Below are 24,118 nucleotides of genomic sequence, written 5' to 3'. Positions count from 1 at the left end.
TCTGCATTAAGGGGCCGAGAAAAAAAAAAAAGATCCTGTTAAGATTCTCATCCTTTAAAGGAAATTGAAAGAAGAGAAAAAAACAAAAAATTGTCCTTCATGTGTTTTTCCTTAAATTAGTGTTAGGGAATGCAAGGGGGAAAGTTTCTCCCCCCTCTCCCTCCTCTCTCTTGCTCTTTCTTTGTTTTTCTTTCCTCAGTGAGAGAATGCTATTCTACAATAAAAATGTCTTTTCAGTAATTTGTCATCTGCTTTGAAATCATTCCTCTCAATATAACCTTTTGTTAAAATAGGCAGAAGAACACATTTCTTTCTGCAAACAGGCACAAATTAAATTTCTTCCTACAACACACTGGGTAGACCAGATCTACTGACAAACTGTGTTACATGAACATTAATACTTTATGGCTGGAAGATGAAGATATATGACACACTTGATACTTTGTCTGGTAAAAATTTGAACTAGTGTGTTTATCATTTCCATATTTTAAAGCTTAAATTTCATATCTCAAGATCATCGTAAAATAGATAGTATTTGACAAATGTTAAAATCTGTAATTTTACAAAATTATGTATTCTTGCTTACTCATTTTGTGTGTACACATATATTAAAAGGGAGAAAACAAGCAACACATATTCAAGCTTATGTTGACTTAGAACTCAAAGTTTTATCTTCTTTCAGTTATACCCAACATCAACTATGAGACAGCAGTGCTATCATTAGCCTTATTTGTGAACATCTTCACATTACTGGGAGTCTTGCATAAACACACACTTCAAGACTGAACCTTTATGTTTGCCCTACATATTTCAGTAAGTCCGAAGGAAGTTTACAAACCCACTTCTTTACAGAAAAATGTCCCATTGGTTTTAGTGGCCAGATCATTTAAACTACCTCTCATGTCCTGAAGTGCAGAGACCAGGCTGCTAATGCCTATATTTGTGCATATAAATCTCTAATCTGTCAATCCATTTCCCCATGAATAGCCTATTTTGGTTGGGTTTAAAGCAGTGGGAAGTCGACCTACACGAGAGAGTTCTCTTGTAAAATGACCGGAGGTCAGTGTTATTATCTCTGTAGGCTACCAATGGTGCATTTGTTCCACCCTGTGTATGAGTCATTCATTTATAATAAGCTTCACTGTGCTTTGAAAGTGCTGGGAGGGATGGGTACAGAAGCTTATCTTCTGTCAATTGGCTGAGGCACAAGACGATGCAAAAAAGAGATGTCCTCAGTGTTTAACTGTTCAACTAGAAGATGATTAACTTTCTTATAAATAAATTATGGAGACCTTACACCCAAATCCCAGTAAAACTACGCTATAATCACACTTTTACTCTGGCAGCCACTTCGTTATATACTTCCTTCACTTTTGAAATTCTCATTGTTTATAAATACCTATTCAATATGCATACTGTCAACAACAGCTTCCCATTAAAAGCAAAAGTAGTTACAAAATCTAGCTTAAGCAATTAGACTGAAGTACAGCCACATTATCAAGATGTGAATTCTATATCCTGTGCTTATCTTTCATACATAAAACTCTAAAATGAAGCAAATTTAAATAATCCAATTTAAAAAGTTCAATATTCAATTTAAAGTAAATTATGCACAGATTTAGGTTCAGATTTTCCAGAGCGCCTAAGGAGTGAGACGCAAAACCCTCCTACAGTTCAAACAGAGTGGAACATTTCTCTTTTATAGATTTCTTGAGGGAGTGAAAGGAGAAGGAGAAAGGAAAACACAATAAAACAAAACTGTTACAGGATTACTGCACTCACTAACATTTGTAAATGGCTGCTGGATCCATGCAAGAAAAAAGTATGCTCATACTGAATATATTTCTACAACATATTTACACAGTTTTATTCATAGTAGTTTATAAATTATAAGACAGAAGTGTTTTTTAAATGTTTCATACACTCTTCTTAACATGCAATCTCATCAATTTCAGAATCTCTTACACATTTCAGTTACTGCTATTTTTTTCTAACTTATTCCATCACCCTGAGGCTTTTTCTTAAAAGCCTTTCCACCTGTTCTCTTTATACGATGTGGCATTTTTAGATGGTAGGCCATCAAACTAAAGAGAAGTTGGTTAAGGCTTTCTTAATACAAGAGACTAAGGTGTCAAGACAGATAAATTTTTGCAGCATTGTCTTGAAAAGATACAGAACAATATAACTTGGCAGATTGACAACTCTTCCAGGCTTTGTTTACTGTTCTTGCAACATTCACAGTAAATGAGATCACCAATCAGACAAGGTCAGAATATCATGCTAGCCAAATGTTGATAAAATATAGCACAGAGCATGCACACTGCATGTCATACATCATTACAGAGGAGCTTGGATTACTGTAGGCACACAGTACTACGCATCAGTAGTACTTGGACATTAACCACTTTGACAGACCACCCCAAAATAACTATATATATAATTTATTTAAATAGGAAAAATATTTTGACTTTCTTTAATAATATTCTGGAGCCATAAACAGAAAGTGTAGTCAGTGTTTTGAAATGCAATTGCAGACATTACAAAAACTATTTTTTGCCTACATTCCTCAAACATATTCATATCGCTTCCAGGTTATATGATGTTTACTTTCAAGTCAAGTACCAAATGTGGAGTCATTTGCAAAGCTGAAACAGTAGAACACAATCAAGGGGCAGAAAGGTCAAAATAGGCCTGAAATCTTTACAGGCCTGTCTTCTCAACGACAGATTTCCCAAAACACGTTGTGTTTCTTGTTAAGCAAGTGTCACTATTCTCTTTATTGTCTTCTTCAAAGGTGTTAAACAGCTCTGTACTGTTTGATAACCTGTCATCACCTAACAAATGTTAGTAATAAAGAAAAAATGCACTAGCTTTCTATGACAGCACTATAAAACATATTCAAGAGCTTTCTCCTAAATTCACTATTTGATAAAACTACAATAAAAAGTAGAACTGTACTGAGGTATTTCAACCTTTTCCCAGGGAAAAAAAAAGAAAAAAACTGTAATGCACTTACAATGTCACTCTGAACCAAAGGATCAAGCAAGCAAGTTTCTGTGCAAACACAAAACACACTTGCCACACAAGCATCTGCTTGAATTGCACTGATCTACTCAGAAAACCATGACAACTCAGGGAGGAAAAAAAACCCTTCCAATTATTGTGATATAATTTCTTTCCTTTTTTTTTTTTTCATTCCATGGTGAACAACTTATTTTTTTGAATAAAAGGTAAATTTAGTAAAGAAAAGCTGTAGCTCATTTTCTAACAAATGGAAGATTGTGTTTTCTGCATAGATGTGCATGTGATCTGCCTACACTAAGATGCTGCCTGTTCACTGCCCCTTCACTGCCATGCTGTCCTCTCACCATTACTTTTATAGAATACCATAAATGTCTTAAATGTTTTGGTATAATCTGCCAAAAGTACAAGTTTAAGTAGCCAATAAGCATGTTATACGCTTTAATAATGCAAACTAAATCAGTATCACAGCTGACAATCTTACTACCATTTGAACAGTAAAAAGGGGGAATAAGAAGAGCTGAATTTCTGTTTCATTCAGTCTTCTTGTTTTAGCGATTAAAAACATTAATGAATATGAATAGTATTTGCAAATCTATTTTACTGTCAATGTCACCTGAATAACAATTAAAATGACATCTTCAAAAAAAAACACATATAGATATACCTACTTCCTTACCAATAACTACTTTCAAGTGTATTATAAAATGAATTTGCAGAATGGTGAACTCAGGAATAGCAAGGACAAATAAGCCTTTCCATGAAGATCCTGATGACCTACTTACTTGCCATTTAAGGAATTAAATTATTCTTTCTGCAATACTTTAAAGACCTTATTAAATCTGGGAAACATGAAAATCAGATGATTTCCCTTAAAGCCAGATATTAATTTGAATGAATATTGTGATTTTATACACCACTATTATCCTTTAACAACAAAAATAATAATAATAATCTTTCCACACAATAAAATTCCATTATTTTAGTTCTCCTGGTTTCAGTTTATTTAAGGGTAGGGCAAAAATTAAAAGCAGAAAACAAGGCCAGAAAGAAACCAACCAGTTATCTCTTCTTTTTTTAAATACCTAATTTGTTATTCAAATGTATTATATAACTATAGATTAATTTTAAAATATTCAGTTATGAAACTGAAAGATTTAATTCATCTTTTGAAGAAAATGAGCAATTAAAGGGTGATTCTTTTCTGTATCATGACCCCACCAAAAAAAAGTAGATCGCAATTTTCGTAGGAGTTATACATGATGATACTAAGTGAAAGATGACTTTGGATGAGCAAATAATGTAGCAGAAACAGATGAACCCTAAAGAAACACAGTACTTCTGCCATGCAGATACCTTCAATGATAAACAATAGTAGGAAAGTAGAACCCTAAACAATATATGGGCAGAACAGATCTCCAGTAGAAAGCTGTTGGAGGTTTTCTCTGAGACATCAACAGTTCTTTAGGAAGTATTTGTTGAGCTGATGATCTTCCAAGACAGGTTTGGTAATGTTGTCATTGATTAAAATAGTTACTTGTCAGCTCTTACTGGCTCAGTGCTTCTTTATGGCAGCAAAACCTAAACTTACAAAAATCTCACCCAGAAAACTCTGATTCCCTCCCATGCTCATAGTCCATTATTCCTGCCACCCAGTGAGTGAGTAATGAGACCCTCAGATATCACTCAGCAATATGGTCCAGATCCAAACAAAAATTAACAAGTGTAGCCAGACTGATCTCTGCCTGCTGGGTCTGACCATACCTCCCCTGAGCACTCATGCCACCCAGAAGCAAGCATGGTTAGTACTCCTCCTAACAAGGGCTGCACAAACCAGCCTCTCTGAATGGTATTCTCAGGCCAAACTGAAAGAATTACAAAGAACAGCACATCAGAATCCACTTGATGATAAAATCTGATCCAAGTGGGCACAAGGTATAAGCAATGCTAAAATAAAAACTTTATGCAGCATCTTGGTCGTTAGCCATGTTTCCAAGGGCTAAAAGGATGTTCATATTTATGTAGAGCAAATAAATGTATTTCTATCCCAAATGAGTTCAAAATTCAGTTACAACTTAGATAAAGGTTTCACATAAATCATAAAATAGGAGATATTTCATTCCTAATAAGAAATTTCTTTAAAAAATTATTCTGGATTCCCAACTCTGGAAAATTGCTAGTATCCTCAAAGGATCAGTTCAAATCCCAAGTGCTGTAACTGATTTTTATTTTTATTTTCCTGCTCAAGCCTTAATTCATTGTGGGTATTTAATATATTTTGGATTTATTCATATATAGCCATACAACAACATCGCCTCTCTGAGAGAAAAACATAGACACCTGTTTTCCTTATCCAAAATCAGAGGCTGCAAACTCTGACATTTGGTGGAGTCCATAGGTTTTACATCTTAAAGCCAGAACAACATCAGTTATTCTAGAGTAAATACCTTTGTTCATAACTCCAAGATTACTGGTTTATACTCCAGAGCAAAAATCCCTTTCCAGAATTCATTATGGAAATTTTTCATTGCTAAACTCAAAAGCTGAAAACACCTTCCAGAAAAAGTAAATCCCTTTTATGCCTATATGTACCAGTACCCAAATGGTACAGGGCTGAATAGTTATCCTTTGTCTTCTTTCATTTCCATATAGTGCATCCTGCTGCTAGTCCTGCATGAGGAACTTCTTATGTTGAAAATGAGCCCCAAATACGTCTTCATATTTTCCATGAATATTAAATATATGTATCATTATTAAAGAAATGTGGATATGATTTTCACTTTTAGTTTATAGCTTGTGTAATTCTTCACCTTATATAAAATGAGGGTGCAAACCAATTTTAAATTAGACTGCACATAGTAGCCTCTATACCTTATTCAGATACATATATAACTTCAGAAAGGTTACAGTATTGTAAAACAAGCCTAAGCGTTCTCCTGCGGCTGCTTTCTGTCAGCATCTCACTTCTGGGGATTTCTGTCTATATAGTTCTATGCTGTCTCTGTGTGTTTAAATTCTTCAGGCTATTGAAATAGCTAAAAACATTTGATTCAACAAAAATCAAATTGCATATTTGTAATTCACAGAATAAGCATGATTATTACAGAAGAACTGACAAAAAAAATGAAACCTTTCTGATCAATTAACCTGACACTATAACCTGAACAGATTTTAGGCAGAAATCTCCAGTGAAAATCAGTGAGGAGATCTGCTTAACATCTATGGCACAAGAATAGCTCTTTGACACCGTATCCTCTCAGAAACATTTTTGTTTGCTGAGTATAGAAAGTTATTCTAATAGACACACAGTGTTAAAAGGCACTTAACTCTTTAATGCCTGATTAAATATCACACTGAGTGTACAAAATATAACCTTCAAGTTCTGTTTCAAGACAGACTATGCTTCTGTGTTCAGACAGCTTCCCAATTATATGCAGGAACTCAAAAGTGGAAAACAGTCATAGTTCCCACTTCTATTTCAATGCACTCCTTACAACTCAATGCATGAGTTGTAAGGGCTCTTACCTCCTTGGCTGTGTGCCTCAAAGACAGTTGGCTTCCTCTCAGCACAGTATCCTCAACCAGCTAAACACATTTTTATATCTCCTCCAATATTATGGTAATGGAGGAACTCCAAGGTTAGTCACTTGAAAAAACACAATCTTGCCTTATTGATGGATATAAAGATTGTTTAAAGTCAGTATTCCTTACCCCAGTGGGTTTTGCATAAGGCCCTACGTCTATTCAAGCAAAACTGCTTTCAAAGTCAAGTTTAAGATGGAGACATGCATGGTTTTCAGGCTCTGTCCCTTTACAGTTGCTTGAATATATTTTATTACTACATTACAGGTCAACACAAGTACATTTTGTCTTTGTCACTTAACTAGAGCTATATTTGATCTAACTCTGCAGTTGTCTCCCACAAGAAGAGAAAAGGAACATACATTTAAACAGACTATTACAGCCAGTTTTGCATCAGGAATTAATTACGTTAATGAAATGTAATTTAATAAGACAAAATTAAGATTCTTATCTCAACTGCAAAGTTATAAATTTTGTACAGATTCTCTGACTTATGTGAGCTATTAAAATTCCAGAGTGGCATTCATGCAGCTGAGCTTAAGGAACTAAAATTGTATTTGGGAAATCAAAATCTCAAATACAGTTGTATGTTACATATTTGCCTTTGCATACCAACTGCAAAATTATTGAAAGATGAGGAAAAAATATGTACAATGTTTGAGCAAACTGGGTGGTGAGAGACCTGGGAAAACTCTAAAGATATAAAGGGATATAACAAAAATCTGTTGCTTGCTTTAAAGCAGATTTACTGCTCATTTGTCTTAGTCTCAGTAGTACTGTCTGTCTTTACTGTCTGACCAGTGTTGCTCCAGTGATGATTGGCCTTCTGCTAGATGTTACTTAATCAACTGCTTGCTAGATGGCAAAGATTTACAGTTGATTAGGCTGCATAGCTCAGTTGCTATTTCAAAAGTTTCTAGGAAGGAATTATTTTTGTGCTCAAATACCTCTAAACAAAGGGTTCCGCAGTCTGAATATCCCTGGATTCTGAACAGAGTTCACTGAAGCAGAAACAGCTAAGTTAAAGCATTTAGTGCTTCAGAATGCCAGACTCAATAAATATCTGTCGTGTATGTGTGTGTGTGTGCGCGTGCCCAAGCACACATCTCTCTCCTTAGCTGAAGTGCATTTTTGTATTTAGTATAGAGTATGAAGACTAAGGTCTAAAGCCAACATCTGCATTTTTGAGATCAGAGTTGAGACTCCTATGCTATTATCCTCAAAGCCAGTGTTGGCACAATTCAGCTGCTAACGACAATTTTGTATCCTTTCTCCATGAAAGAAGGCTGCTTAATCTTTGGCAGGTTATGCACAGCATTGGCTCATCTTTCTCAGTATTCTATAGTTCAGATTTCAAACAACATAATAAACAGACTTGCTTACCTACATTAGCAAGTGGACCAGATACAACTAGCCAGAAAAGCAAGCTCCAAAACTGCCATCCTTCTCTGTGTAACCATGATGAAGACCAATGAGAAACCCATTGAGAAACTCAATGAGAAACTCAGCAGAATTCCAAATCAATGAAAAACTGCTGTTCAGCGACAGACAACCAGCATGATCCTTTACACCCTACCTATTGTAAGGGTTCCAGCGGTGGTGATTAGCTTTTGCCAGAAGAAAAATGAAAAGAACTAGATTCTAACCATTTGTCATACTGACAGAAACTTATCGAAAGAACCATTCAGAGTGAAGGCCAACACAACACCTTCCATGAGTCCCAGAGATCTACTCTTCAAGACAAAAATAGTGTAAGTTGAACAAACAGTGAAAAATGAACAGTAAAAGCTGAGAAAACAAAACTAGTGTCTAGGAAAGGACATGTCCTCTATGTTTCATAGTACCACCCAACAATAAGAAATAGGGGTTAAGTAAGTTTTTCTAACAGCAAGTTATTCTACACCTGCAAGTTTACCTGTCTACTTGGTAACAGCGTATGAGAATGGAAAGATGACCAACTTGATTGATTCAGCATGGCAATTGTGAAGAATATAAACTTCCTTTATTTATTTTTAACACCCCATGTTTTTTGATACTTAAAAAACTGCTTTTTTGATACTTAAAAAATAAAGTTTAATATTTACAAATATAGAGCAATACATCAGAGGATTACAAAGTACTGTAAGCATTCTTCGGATTTTAACTCTGTTCATTTGTCAGTTTTCAAGACCCTTAAAGAACAAAGGGATTCCTATCATCACAGCACATTTATACACTAATGTGTTTGTATAAACATAAACACTGAATCACAAAGCTTTCTTCTATTTCCACAAACAAAAATGTCCAGAAACTTCAGTTGAACTATTTCTTCACTACTTTAGCTTTAATCATCCAACCACTATTGTTCTCTCAGCCCCCTCTACCTTTCTATGGATGAATATAATAAAAAAATCAAATCATCCACAGGAATGCAAGGAATAGGCAAAACAACTGCCTTCTTAATTCATATCTGCTCAGGATTATTTTATCTGTTCAGTACACCAACGATCTGAGCAATTCCTGTGAACTCTGTTTCTATTAAATGGTTTTACTTTATCTTTTAGCAGATGAAAGAAAAATACTGTCTAACAGATCAAGATGGAAATTTTCATTATTTTTTTTTCTTTTTCCAATAATCAAAACAGCTATTATCTCACCTCTCATGGCTAGTACTTAAATCATGATTGACTGACAATACCAAGAACCACTACTCCTCTTAAACTTTACAGCTATCCCTATCTTGCTGTAGCTTTCTTGTGTAAATAAGAGTGGCTCAACATACTTTCCAGCAGAGATGTGAGTTTCCAGGCTCAGAAACCTGGAATGTTCCAGCTACTTCAGGCTAATGATCTCTCAAATGCACACTAATATGTTTGATAAAAGTCTCCCAGCATGTGTGCACGGAATGCTTACCATAAGAATGACAGTACTGTGGGCAGGGCAAATCACTGACACCATTTCAGGCTGAGTTAGATGCTGGAGGCACAAATTAAAACTGCAAGCTTTCATTTCAGTGGGCTTTGACAGATGGAAGAGTGCATCAAATCTCTAATTGTTTAAACCATTAACTCATCTTTCCACCTGCATTATCTTTGGAAAGAGCTCAGTTGGAAGCCTGGAACAATTGCTCACAGACTGGATTCAGGAGTGTGCCTTATTCTAAAAAGAGATCAAGGTTGTCTTTTTGAAAGAGTATATTTATTTTGCTGCAGCATTTGTAAACTTATTTATCTTTATTTTCACATTTTCCTCTCAGTCCTGAAAACTCAAAAATAGCCTTTCAGCCTTCCTGCAGAATCAATCAATCAGGGACCACTGCCTTGACTGCTGGGAACAAGAAAACTGTATTGCAATTCACAGAGCATTATGATGATCCCCATTTATCTACAGCCCTTGTAAATGCCACTGCACATGCAGCTTCAAATTATGCCTGCTGGTCTTTTGACTTTCAGTTGCTTAAAAAAATAATAATAATAAAAAAAAACTTTTGTAAGGAACTGTAAAAAAATAATAATAAAAAATCTCTACTTCACAAAGTCTTTTAATATGCCTTTCCCGGTCATTCTGCCCCCACCCCACCCCGGGCCAAAATACATTTTTCACTAAACCAGCATCAATGTAGAACACTTTGTCATTTCATGTTATTCTCACCAGCGTTTGACTCATTGCTGTTTTTATAGGGAAGCACCTGTTATGTGCTCAGCACTTCCAAGCACTTGAGAAGAATGGCCTCTGTGCTTATGGAGCTCACAATGTAAAAGCAGACTAGCAAGGACAGAACAGTAACAGTGATTGCATACAGTTTAGCAATACTCACTGTCATTTTAATAAAATGACAGAATATATTGGGATTTAAGCACAGGAAGGAGTCTTGTGAATGACAGCAGGCAGGAGTCATTTGGGGCTTAGAAAGCAGAAGTAAGAAAGAAGAAAACAGGGCCACAATATGATTAAGGAACTGGATGCACCATAAGCAGAGAGGCTGAGAGAGCTGGAAAAAAAATGAAGGCCTGAGGGGATATTATCTGCGGGTAAAAATACGTAATGGGGTTGAACGAAGAAGACATAGCCACTTTTCTCAGTAGTGCCCAGACAAGACAGACAAGACCAGACAAGAGGCAATGGGCACAAGTTAAAAAACACAAAATACAATCTGAACATAAGAAAAAAATAATAACGTTGTGAGAGTGGTCAAGTACAGGAACAGACTGCCAAGAGGTTGTGGTCTGTCTGCGGAGATGCTCACAACCCGGCTGGACTGAACAACTGGCTTTAGCTGACACTTCTTGAGCAGGGAGGTTGCACTAGAAAATCTCAAGAGTCCATTCCAACCTAAACAGGTTGATTCTTTGATAGATCTGTAAGAAATGGGTAGATAGGCACACAAAACAGTGACACTAGTGGAGAGAAGGTACAAAAGACCACATAAAGATTTTCAAAAGAAAGGTTAAGGAAAAGAAAATTTTAAAACGAGAATTATGTAAAGATTTGAAGGTTAAATTCAACAGCAAATGTGAAGTCAGTGGGGGAACTCAAAACACAACATAAAAGAGTTTATTGATTTTGTACAAAAAGAGCAAGCCTCCAGTGCAAAATTGTTATCCTTGCAGTATTTGAATTGTCCTTGCAGACTGTTTTATTCTATTTCAGACACTCTGCATATTCAGCCAATGGTATTTCAAACACTGAACTGTCCTACCTTTTTCTCTCCAGTGGCTGCCATTAAGCCCAGAAATAAAAAAATTTTTAAAAGTTTTTTCCGAATGCTGTCAATTAGAGGAAACTTTTCCAGTACAACTGAGGGTTGCAAATTGTATCAAATTTAATTGAATAGCTGTGTTGGAAGCAAGTTTGAATTCTTTAAAATGAAATAAGAGAATAGATTATCATGTTAATGAGATATCAGAGAAAATATGGCTAATAGGAGGGAGAAAGGAGGAACAAGACCAAAGTAGGTTTTATTTCTATATCACAGGTAATCCATGTCAAAATATTATTTTACTTATTTTTGCTTTGTTGTTTGGTTGTGTTTTTTTTTTTTTGTGATAACAGCCATGAAAATATTTTTAATTGCAATATGAAACTTAAGCATTCTGCTATAATGCAACAATCAAGTCCAATTTGCATAGGTATATTAACCTACCAGATTCCAGTTTTAGCTGGCTTCACCTGACCAGACACTAGACTTAACAGAGCTTCTGATCAGCTTTGCATTTCTCTGCCAAACCAGCTGCTGGCTGGATTTTTATCCAGTTGTGCAGGTGAAAGAAAAGAAAGGCATGTCTACTTGTCTCGTTCTCTTCCTAAACAAGCTTTTTATCCATGTGGTACCCAGAAATGAGTGGAGATGACTGAAATATAGATCCTGATCCAATGAATGTGTGTAAAGACATATCGAGCCCGGCCCAAACGAGTCCATTTTGCTTTCCCTCAGTCTTTCCACTTTGCAGCTCCAGTTTCTAATGATGTTGCTAATAAGCCCATGTTCACAATATTCAGCAAATCTGACAGGCTGCTAGTAATCTACCAGTGAACAAAGTGAAGTATAAAAAAATCATAAATTTCAGTATTCATTATCACATCTGAATGGAACCTCAAATTTTGGATTGCTATTGCTATTGCAATTGGATTGCTATTGCTATTGCAATAGCAATCCAAAAGCTCTGATATTCACAGGGAAAAAAAAAAAGGCACATTAAGTTTTCAAGACTGACCTTCATGCTTAAAATATTTGTTATTAGATTAGTTACTAAGAGATTAAAACAAACAAACAAACAAAAAAAACTGTTTCAGGACCTGATGATTACTGGACTAATCAACGTACTGATTTATCAACGTACAAACAGAACACGTGGATGTTTGTCATATACAATACATTAGTCTGTATATATAATAATTCTCAAGCACTATTTTAATTCTAACCAACCATACCAAGCACTTTCCTTCCAGATAAAGCTGTAGAAAAATGTGTAAACCTTAAAATAAACTTCAACACCAAAGTGTATTTTTTGTTTGTATATACCGTAACTAAAGGACTTTAAAAATATACATATTTTTTCCATACAACTTCTAGAAAAACAAACAAAAAACACAACTCAGTCATTTGAGACCACATGACCATGTGTGATTTAAAAAAAAAAAAAAGAAAACCAAACACCCACCGTAAAGTTGCAGTGAGATGAGTGATCAGAATAAAAAAGAGTAAAACATGAAAACAGAGAAAGACAAAACTATGCAGTAATATGAAGGCCATATGATCAAACAAAACAATAGAACTGCAAACAAAGTTAGACAAAATAACTATGATTTCAAATTTATTTCTAAATAAGTTCATGACAAACTTCACTCACTACAGTGTAAAGGCCAAGTCTACAGTCTTCATGTTTACCTCAATACTCATATTTGCAGTAGAAGCCAACTGGGCAATTGGTAAGATCCCAAGAAAGCCCTCAGTCTTCCACTTAAGTCTGTACAAGCAAAGATGCAGGACTGCATGATGACAGGGAATAAATCAACTACTGCAACCAAAAATGGCAATTTATTTAATGAACATATAACAGTCCTAATTATAAGAGAATATATTTAGCATATTGAAATTACCCATCTAACGTCAAAAGAGGGCATGCGTTCAAGTGCTCTCTTGAGTTTTACCTTGTAAAATAGACCACTGGAGAGATCTTATTAAATTAAATTACATATAAAATCATTGGTGCATATTTTGGTGCTCAAAGTCACGCTTTTGTGACTTGCTCCATTAAAATAACAAAAATAAATAGCCTGTTGGGATGTAGGTAGCAATCTACAGCTGTTCCTGTGAGAGCAACAACCATTTTAGTTCATTAGATTTGCATCTCTTTGAATTAGTAGCTCTCAAAGGTATTCATTTTCAAACTAATGGTTGTTGACTACACTTATATTAGAAGGCAATGATATAATTGCTTGAAATAACTTTAGAGGTACTTCACTGACAAAATGAACTTGAATAATACCTTATGAACAGCAATCTGCTACTCCGGAAGTGTCCTTAAAAATAAAGACCACAGAATTCCATGACAAAAAAATCATTTGTATAGTATGCAAATATTCCAATATTTTTCCCAGTTATTCTATGTACATAAGTGTGTCCACAAAATTTCCAAAGAATTGTATGACAGTCTGGTCTTACTCACAAAGAATAATGGAGAAAGATTTGGAACCGCTTTTTGCCAGTTCAGGTCTAGACAAACTGAAGCCAAAACACATATCAAAGGTGCCTGCAATGAGGAAAAAACACATGGAAAAGCCTTCTACTGGATGTTTTACGATTATAATTTTTGTCCAGGAATTCTGCTTTTACAGGCTATATCATTTGTCCTTGGAATGAAAAAAAAATTTCTAAAAAAAATGTGTTTGGTTATGTTACAAGTAAAAAGATGGATTACACTGTGCCTTTTCTATCTTAAAAATATTTTCATGAAAGAACAAAATCATTGAAAAGTTACTAAATTAACTACATCATCTTTTAGTATTGTATCAGCTACATGCAAATACTTGTGCAAGCAAACAGTGCTTCTGTGTTTCAGAGTCCCTCTGATGACAAAATAACTGCATGTCTGCTGTCACCTGCACCTTACCAGAAATCACCTTAAAAACTGTGTCGCTAAACTCCACCAGGACAAAATAAGGTTGGACACTGTGAGAATCCTTTAAAAAAACATCATCTGAGATATTTAGCAAAATCACAATCACATAAAATCTTCTCACTGACGTGCTGAGCAGCAGTGAAAGGAATTTGCATTTTTAGGTTAACTCCATCTTCTACATGTCTTTGAAAGTTTCAGTTATGTAACACATTTCTTTTATTTTGCATTGCAGAACACGCAAGATCAAATCTTACCTTAAGCATATTTTCCTTAGTTCTGCTAATGTTCAGTTCTGCTAACATTTTGACTAAGTTTATATTTCTTTTTTTCAAGAAGGCAAAGCTGCTTACTTAAGCAAAATGTACTACCTTTCTCAGAAAGAAAACATAACATATACTTCATAGTCATGCTACCTTAAGTAATTTAAAACTTAAAGATTCATTACATTTTGTGTTATAAAATAAGACTAATTTGTATCATTCACACACTGATTTTAAGAGACTAATATAATATAGGTAACCCTTAAAATAATACCCTTTCATCCATTTTACGTGGATTCTATGAACTTGGGAGTGACTCAGAGAGATGTTCATATAATCTCTGCCTTACTGTCCAGCTTTTGCTGGACAACTTTTTCTGTATGACTTGTTCCTTGTTAGACAGGCACAAACCATTGAAAAATCTTTCAGATTAAATATCATGGCAACCATGATAAGCAAATTAAAAAAAAAAAAAAAAAACAACAGTACAGGTCAAGACCTCTACACTTTCCTTAAAAGGCAATTCAGTTATGATGAAACAAATTCTCGGCACCCCTTCATCAAGAACAATATGATTTCATGGCAGAAGCGCAATTCTTAGCAGTGTGGCAGAACTAATAGGAATCATTCCCCTCTCTTCTTTTACCGATGCTGCTATACCCAGTTTTTAATACTGACAAAAGTGGTCAGCTCTGTTTTGTCTTCCTGCAACGGAACAGTCAATAATAAATTGGTCCTTTTCCAATCCCACTCACTTCAATGAAAGCTAAATTCACTTTATCAGTGAACCAGTAATCTCACTTCTTAAATGTAAAGAATAAATTGTCATGTTAAAAATCAGTAGTTAGCATCAGTATTTACATAGATTACATTAAGAAAACAATACACTATAATGCTACTCGGTTTTAATCCCACTTGAAATGCACCCTTCACAGAATAATTATTGGATTAAAAAGCCTAAACTATTGTAGAAATACATTTTCAGAAGAGAGGCAAAATTACTAGAGAAAACTCTTCACCATTTTCAGGTAAATTTCCAAGTCAATGAATACATGCATCTCATCTTCCATTACATTTATGAACAGTCATTGCCTAGAACGTGTAATTCCACTCCAACCCAGAACAGCTCCCAGATCATTCCTGCATCTATGTAGACACCATAGAAAAATTCTTGCACTATCAGTTGACTATTAGCTCACCTACCCTCTAAGCTTTCCAGGTTAATTTGCCAGGATAGGTTTGGGCATCAGTGAAGCCATTGCGATTTGTATTAAGAGTCACTTCAAAGAAATTCAGTGTCATGCTAAAAATTAAATACCCAAACTGAAAGAAAAGTTCAGTGTTGGCATACCTCAGTGCTATCGAGTGAATATTTTGAAGTGATTGACAATTTTACTCTCATGTTCAAAAACACTGAAACAGAAATGATACATCAGATTTCAGGTGGTTTAAATTTGCTGATAACAGCAGAATTATATTGGCTTAACTACACTTAATGCTTATCCTCAGACATGATTCCTTTGTCCTGAAAGAGTACGTCACCTGGTTTTAATTTTGGATATTTCATTACAGGTTGAGATTTCCAAATAAAGTATAAATAGGTGCTTCTTCAGATTAAGATGAAAAGCGTTTCATCTACAGACAATATGAGAGCAACAAGATAACTTTATAAATGAGGTGGGGAAAAAAAAAAGAAAAAAAAAACCATACCTTTGAGCACTGTTTATGATTCTGGCACCAAGCAAGTGACCCATTGTTCTGAAAAACAAATATAAAATACATGAATATTATTATTTATTTTTTTTTAAGAATAGATCTGATCATCCTAGTAGGTTCAAACAGAATTCACCCTACAGTTCTCTTTAGAGAATGATGTTGTGTCACAACATTAGTAATAATCCTGACTCCAACTCTCTTGTGTTAAGTAAAAGGCTCAGGCAAGCATTAAGTGATCTAAGAGCTAGGAAAGCATTTCATCGAGCAAGACTGGTGGAGAACTGATTGAAGTCTCCTTTCAGTCTACCTTTCCTAACACTTCCTATCTAGATTTACCAGGAAGAAAACAAAGGTAACCTCTGTATTTAAGAAGAAAACAAAGGTAACCTCTGTATTTAAGAAATCAATATGCATGAGTAGCGATTCATGAACTGAAAGCCCATTAATTGCATTACACAATATTTAAAATAAATTAACAAGGAAAGATAATGAACAGCCTTGAAGTGAATAAAAAATTGGATTAAATGGGACATAAGTTTACCAAAAGTCAACCATGTCAGCTTTGGTTTAAATTTTTGATAACACATTTCCCACATCAGGAAACACTGTAGCTCTCCTTTATCTTGACTGCAGCAAGACAACCAATATAGTACCACATGCAATTTTTTATTTTTTTTTAAGCTAAAGGAAATGGGAATATGATGAAAATAGAAAGACAAATATGAAACTGGCATGAGTAACCTCCTGTTCTACTACAGCAGATTCTAAAGGGTCAAACATAGGAGAGAAAAAATTACGAAAGAGAAAATTACGGGAAACTACAGATATATAACTTTTATCTGTGTGCTTCTAAACACAAGACAAAATTATTCTCTGGATATTCAACAACTATAACTCAGAGGCAGAAATAGATGCATTAGCATGTACTCAAGACAACTAGACCAGTCTCTGAGCACAGCAGTTCTGCTCTCAGCAAGGCGTATGAGCTTGAATTCACTGGCATGCTGCCACAGTGATGAAGCTTATAGTTTGGAGCTGGCTTTGTCTTAGCTAATGTTTGGGGAGATAGTGTTTGTGCATGTCTTCATATATGTATATAGCTATGCCTTCACACAAGCTCCCAGGGTTGTTCAAGTCATTCCAAAAATCCTTCCAGCTGTTCCAGGAGCTTGGCCCCAGCACAAAAAAAAAAAAAAAATAAAAATAAATAAATAAATAAATAGTAAAAAGAACTAGTATCCCTTTTTATGCAAGACTGTACACCAAAAAGAACAGAAAGCACAGCAAGTAAAAACAGCATGGATTTTGATTTATGTGGTCCTATCCAATAGTTTGTGGAAAATAAAGCCCTCATACAGCAAAGAATAGAAACCAGCTTTTAACTAAGCACAAGTGATTCTAATGATATGAACAGGATATCATTGCTGCTTGTGCTTTAAGCTAAGCACACTCTTCTGTTAATTGCTGGACCAACTAAATTAAATCACACATACACAGGAAAAAAAAAAAAAAAAAAAACAGATCAGAGAGATCTCTTCTACCCCGAGAGATCAGTGTCTGTCTCTCTGTCTCTACCTTGAGATCAGTGGAATAAACAAACTTAGTTAGATCAGTCATCTAACTGAGGACACCTTTCTTGCACCACCCACTTAAGACAGTTCCCAAAATATACCAATGGTGAATCATTTCCGAGGTCAATTCAGAATCACCTTCCAAATTTTTCTCTAAGCTTTGGTTTGTAGAAAAAAAAAAAAAAAAAAGGGAAAGGTAACTAGGCTACAAACTTGGGTGTTTCAGCCATACAAGATAAAGCAGTGTCTTCTGCATTTTGAACACTAAGCATGTTCTGAATTTGGTGAGAAGTCAGAAACACAGATTTGGATCAGGCATGTTGCAAAATTCAGGAATAGAAATAAAACAAACTTGCATATTACTCTTGTACCTTAAGAACCAAACCAATGCAAATAATACTTCTGTTTTTACTTCTACTTTCAAACTGAATTTTAGAAAACTTCTATATATGACATGTTTTTTCATATGAGCTGTAATGCTAAAAATTTCCATTCCTCTATTAACTAAGCAGCTCTGGGGATAATATATGTAAAGACATATCTACTCCTTTCCACTTCTAAACTCACTTAGGAGCGATTTTAAAATTTTGGTTCATACAATTCAATGTCAATGTTTTATGAACATTTGTTTTATCTTCCCAGCAGGTTACTATGTAATCATTACTTGATTTTATAATACCACTTTTCTCTGACATTACTGTAGAATTTAGCTAAAATTGAGATTTGTTAGCATAAGAATAGCTAGCTATGAGCAACATGTCGGGTCCAACCCCTTCAAATAGAGAGACATAAATAGAAGAAATAAAACTTTAGAACAGCCATAAATAACATATGCTAGTGGGAATACTTTAGTATTATCCTCAATGCCATATGAGGATTTATTATCTCCATTTACAGATCTAGCCAACAGTAATGTTAAAACAATATTTTATGTGCTACTTCCAATTTATCCCCCCTTTCTTCTTCATATAAAACGTGACAGAGGTAGCTGATTGCAATAACAGATTAGTAGCAGCTCAACGCTTTATTTCAGTTATGCTGCTGCCTTCCACTGAACTAGGAAAAGCACTCCTGCTTTTGAATTATACCTGTTACTTGAGACAATAATGCAGTAAATGTCCAGGTGTGTGGCTCTCCTTCATAATGTTTAATTTCTATGAGTGTTTTCTTTTTTCCACTGAAAACTATTATAACTTGAATTAAAAAGTAAGTTTAGCAAAACATAAAAGTACTGTTTAGCAACTTCAATTTCATACAAACATGATATGAATGATCTTTCTTTCACTGTACAAGGTAAAGGCAAATTCTACAGGCTTGTGTTGAACAATGGGTTATCAGAGGAAGCTGGAATACTAAATGAACATTTCTCTATTCTCCATCTTAGCAAATGGCTAACCTAAGTTTAAAAAATGTTCATCTGTAATTTTTTTTCTGTTTTTAATCCAATCTACATGGCAGAAACTGTAATTTCAAAACATCAGAAATCTTGTGTTTCATCTGGAGCATTTTACATCCTCCTACATTACATCCTCAGTTACCTCACATCTGTTTTTCTTCGACCCAGTCCTGACCTGACTTATGCCAATTAGAGTTTTGACTTTGACTTTAGTTGTGACTTAACACCACCATGCAGAAATGTCTTTGGGCAAGACTTAAAAAACACTTTTTCTGTCTATAAGCTTTCCACCAGTGTATTCTCAGGACCACCTTTGTATGATAAAGAGGAGAAGAAGCTGTGCTCAACTGGGCAAACTGGACTTGGAGAAGAACAGCAGGGAAGTTGCACAGCAGAAAAGGACCTTGGGGTGCTGGTTGACAGCCAGCAGTGTGCTCAGGTGGTCAAGAAGGCCAGTGGCATCCTGGCCTGTATCAGAAATAGCATGGCCAGCAGGACCAAGAAAGTGATTGTCCCTCTGTACTCAGCACTTGTGAAGCCACACCTACAACACGATGTTCAGTTTTGGGCCCCTCACTACAAGAAGGATACTGAGGCACTGGAACATGCTCAGAGACGAGCAACAAAGCTGGTGAAGGCACTAGAAAAGAACAAATATGAGGAGCAGCTGGAGGAACTTAGGTTGTCTAGCCTGGAGAAGAGGAGGCTGAGGGGGGACCTTATACCTCTCTACAACTGCCTGAGAGGAGGTTGTAGCAAGGTGTCGGTCTTTGTTCTCAGGTGAGAAGCACTAGGATGCAAGGAAAGTTGTGCCAGGGAAGGTTTAAATTGGACATTAGTAAGCACTTCTTCATGGAGAGCATGATCAAGCTGCCTAAGGAAGTGAACAGAGACCTTTAGTTGCCATCCCTGAAGGTTTTTAAGAGATGTGTGGACATGACATCAAGGGACCTGGTTTAGTGATGGGACTCAGTAGGCCAGGTTGATGATTGGACTTGATGATCTTTAGGGTCTTTTCCTACCTAATTGATTCTATGATTCTACTTGCAATGAAACTGATTAATTGGTATCTCTAATCAGCTTTATTGGGTTTTATTTCAGGCAAGCATATGCGCATGCTTGCTTTCTTCTGGTAAACAACAAATGTTCTTGGACCTGAACAGTTAAAATAGAAACCTCTGTATTCTGTGCCCTCTCATGCCTTGAAAAAAGTTGTGCAGAGTCTTGAAGATAAAATTACATGTAAAGAGACAATGAAGAATCAATCTTTACCTATCTACAGTCTGCCCCGGGGAAGAAATTTAATAACCTTCACAAGCAACTCAAAACTAGCCTTTCAAGGGGGAGAGAGGGAGAGAGGGAGAATTTCCTTCATTTGCATCTTTGTCCACAATTACCTGTTAGGAGATATAACCTTTCTTTTGAAGTGCCAGAGATCAGTTGTGAAAAGTTAAGTAGCCATTTAATCTACTATGACAATACATGTATTCCTGCTATCAGTTTTGGAAGACTTTACTTCCCTGCCCAATCTTCAATGCACTTTTGAGTGAAACTGCTATCACTCAGAAGTGACTTCTCCTGATGATGTTCCTAATTCTTTCAAAATGACAAAAAAGCAGAAAAATATGCCCCTCAAATGACAGTTTCCCACTGACGCGAAACAGAGCACTTCAGCACAGAAATCAATAGCTGTTGCTGTGATGAATTTAAAGAGACAGGTTCCCAACATTTTCCTTAACCTTTCAAAAACTCAACAGCATGACGTTACATGTTACGTTAAAATGTCACTTATACTCTGCCTGACTTAAATTTCCTGCCTACATGCTCACTAAGACACAAATTAATATAGGGACTTATCTGTGGCAGTGCTGTGTGATCCTAGGTTCAACTCTAATGTGTGGAATGAGGGTGCAGAATGGAATTAACAAATTCAAATTAGGCTTTTCGTTTTCCAAATGCCAAAGCATGCACCTAGGAATGAAATTCAAAAAAGCCTGTACGCTTAGTGGGGAGAGATACTAAATCCAGCAGATAGGAAATGCCAAAGAAAATGTTTCTCAAAGCCTTTCTCGTGAGTATAAACATGAACTTGAAGCAGATATATGAAAAGGGGAACCACAGTCCCACACAGCTCTCCTGGGCTCTGGTATTTTAGTTACCCTTTTGCATATAAGTAACTGGCTCACATTTTTATTTGAAAACATGGATGAAAAATGAAAAGATGATACTCTTTTATGTAACAGCTAGAACACTTGCCACAGAAGTCACCAAGCAAGAGCAAATTTAAGCACTTATACCCTTTGCAATTACTTTTTAACAACATGTTAGAGGTGAGACTGAAACCTGGCCAGAGAAACTGAACTGCTCTGTAGAAATAAGTGAATGAGCAAGGTCATACAGTCCAATGACAAGGTCTGCTTCTGGGAAGCAAGACTGCTGCTTAAAGGAAAATTTATGTAAATACGTTTTTAGTGTCTTCACTTCTAAGTTTTTGTCCACTGTAAGACAAGCTTGAAGATCATCCACTGGAGAAGCCATGGAGAGAAAAGAATTAATATTAGATGATACCATCCATAAAAAAACCCAACAGAATCCCAGAAATATTTTGGTTCCCTGACTTCAATCCAGGGAGAATAGGTTCTATGAGCCTATGACATATAAATAAATGCATAAATTTTGTTCCTTCGTACAGTTTCTTATTTCACTATAAACTATGTCTTAAGGAAAAATTAAATTCTCTGTAAGGAATTTCTGTTGCTTTATAATAGCTCTAATAAGAAATGAAATAGTATAAAGCAAGAATCAAAAAAGCATTAGGTGAACGTTACCGAGCAGGACCATTTCTCGCACTTAGATAAACAGGCATGGTGTTTGCATGTACAGGAGCTGTTTCCATTAAAATCATTTAATTAGGATACTTCATTCCATGCTGATATAAAATGATCAGACTTTGGTTAGTTAGGTTTTCATCATCTCTAAGCTATATTAAGCCATGTGACAACTCTAGCTACTACTATGAAGCTCCAGGTAATATAAAATTCTGTCATATACTGCAGAAAAAGCAAGCACTTCCAAACCTGAACAATATTCAGACAATTTATTTGAGGAGCCTACAGCAGGCATTCACATTTTGATTGTAAGTTGGACAGAGCACTCACATCAACACGGACAGTACCAATGGACTCATCCTGTTCCCTCCTCTGGCTGAGTAGGATGTGGGCCCATGTGAACCTAATGAGGTTTAAGAAGCCCAAGTGCAAGGTGCTGCACCTGGGTCAGGGCAATCCCAGACATGAGTACAGACTGGGAAAAGAACTCCTTGAGAGCAGCCCTGCAGAGAAGGACCTGGGGGTTCTGGTGGATGAAAAGCTTGACATGAGCCAGCAGCGTGCACTTGCAGCCCAGAACGCCAACTGCATCCTGGGCTACATCAAGAGAAGTGTAGCCAGAAGGTTGAAGGGGGTGACTGTCCTCCTCTTCTCTGCCCTTGTGAGGCCACATTTGGAGTCCTGCATCCAGGTCTGGGGGCCCCCAGCACAAGGAGGATGTTGATCTGTTAGAATGGGTCCAGATGGCCACAAAGTTGATCTGAGCACTGCAGCACCTCTCCTATGAAGAATGGCTGAGAGAGCTGCGGACGTTCAGCCTGAAGAAGAAAAGGCTCTGGGAAGACCTCATTGCAGCTTTTCAATACTTAAAGGGGGCTTATAAAAAAGATGGAGAGCAACTTTTTGCTTGGGCAGATAACGATAGGGCAAGGGAGGATGGTTTTAAACTAAAAGAGGGGAGATTTGTATTGCAATGTTTGGAGGAAATTCTTCACTCAGAGGGTGGTGAGACATTGAAACAGGTTGACCAGAGAAATTGTGGATGCCCCATCCCTGGAAGTGTTCAAGACCAGGTTAGATAAGGCCCAGGGCAACCTGATCTAGCGGGAGGTGTCCCTGACCATAGCAGGGGAGTTGGAACTGAATGATCATTAAAGTCCCGTCCAGCTCAAGCCATTCTATGATACTGAGATTATATACACACACACCTGCCACATGGATCCCAACAGGGCCTAGGCTCAGACACTTGCTCTGCCCAGTAGCTACCCCTGGATACCAGTCTTCACAGTTTCTGGCACCCGGACAAATGAGGCCCCAAGCCACAGCCCCACTTCAATTGCTGGCATGGCCCATCTCACATGCACACAAGCAAATACACACAGAGCAGACTGTGACTCCCACTATACCCAGCAGCCAAATCCTTTGGTCTTGCTCTTAGAGACTTACGACCCATCCAGAGATGGCCAGGACTCTTCTGGTCCCCTTTAGTCAGCTCTCTTGTGCTCTCACCCCTAGAGAGGCACATTTACACCAGGCAACTTCACCTACCCACCAGCTCGTCCAGCTTGCTCTTCACAAGCGCTCACACACCTGCACACCTGGGCTCTGTCCAGCCTCTGACTCCACAGACAAACAGGCTCTGTAACACAAGGTCCCTCTCTGAGGCTGGCACGTGGCTTCACTCACTCAGGTCTCTCTACCTGCTCTCACTCCGCACACAGGCACTCCAGCCCACAGTCCCAGCCCAGCTGCTGGCACCCAGACCTGCATTCATTCCAGGCACTGGCACCACAGACACATGGGACCTCAGCCCTCTGTTATGACTTCGGTTGCTGGCACTTGGACCGCCGTATGCACATGCATGCACAGAACAGACTCCCTCACCCAGGAAGAGTTAAGTAATTTAATGAGAAATTAGGAGAGCCTGTGCTGACCAGGTGCAGGGCATGAACAGACAAGCATATCACTTATTTACACACATCCAGCCCTTTTTATCCCCTTACCCCTCCGCTTCCTCAGAGTGAGTCTTGCGCAATCCTGAAATGTTTTTCCCCTGTATCCCATAATGTGTCCCATACCCCAGGCATCAGCCCCCTCAGTTCCAAAGGTGCTCTGGCATTGCTGAATCTTGATGGGTCTCATG

General features: G+C 36.8%; 1 protein-coding gene across 3 annotated transcripts in view; it reads right to left on the bottom strand.

Annotated features, from left to right (window-relative positions):
- Window positions 1-24,118, bottom strand: part of ANOS1 (anosmin 1) — a 143,236-nt gene that overhangs the window by 99,628 nt on the left and 19,490 nt on the right. For all 3 annotated transcript variants that reach the window (XM_066982325.1, XM_066982334.1, XM_048066800.2), the window contains exon 2: window positions 16,175-16,222. In XM_066982325.1, coding sequence (XP_066838426.1) covers window positions 16,175-16,222 — 48 coding nt within the window. The remainder of the gene's footprint in view (window positions 1-16,174; window positions 16,223-24,118) is intronic.

Source organism: Anser cygnoides, chromosome 1 (genome assembly GCF_040182565.1).
Source record: "Anser cygnoides isolate HZ-2024a breed goose chromosome 1, Taihu_goose_T2T_genome, whole genome shotgun sequence".
In the NCBI taxonomy this organism is placed as follows: domain Eukaryota; kingdom Metazoa; phylum Chordata; class Aves; order Anseriformes; family Anatidae; genus Anser; species Anser cygnoides.
Note: the sequence above shows the minus strand (reverse complement) of the source record. Positions and strands in the feature narration are given on the sequence as shown.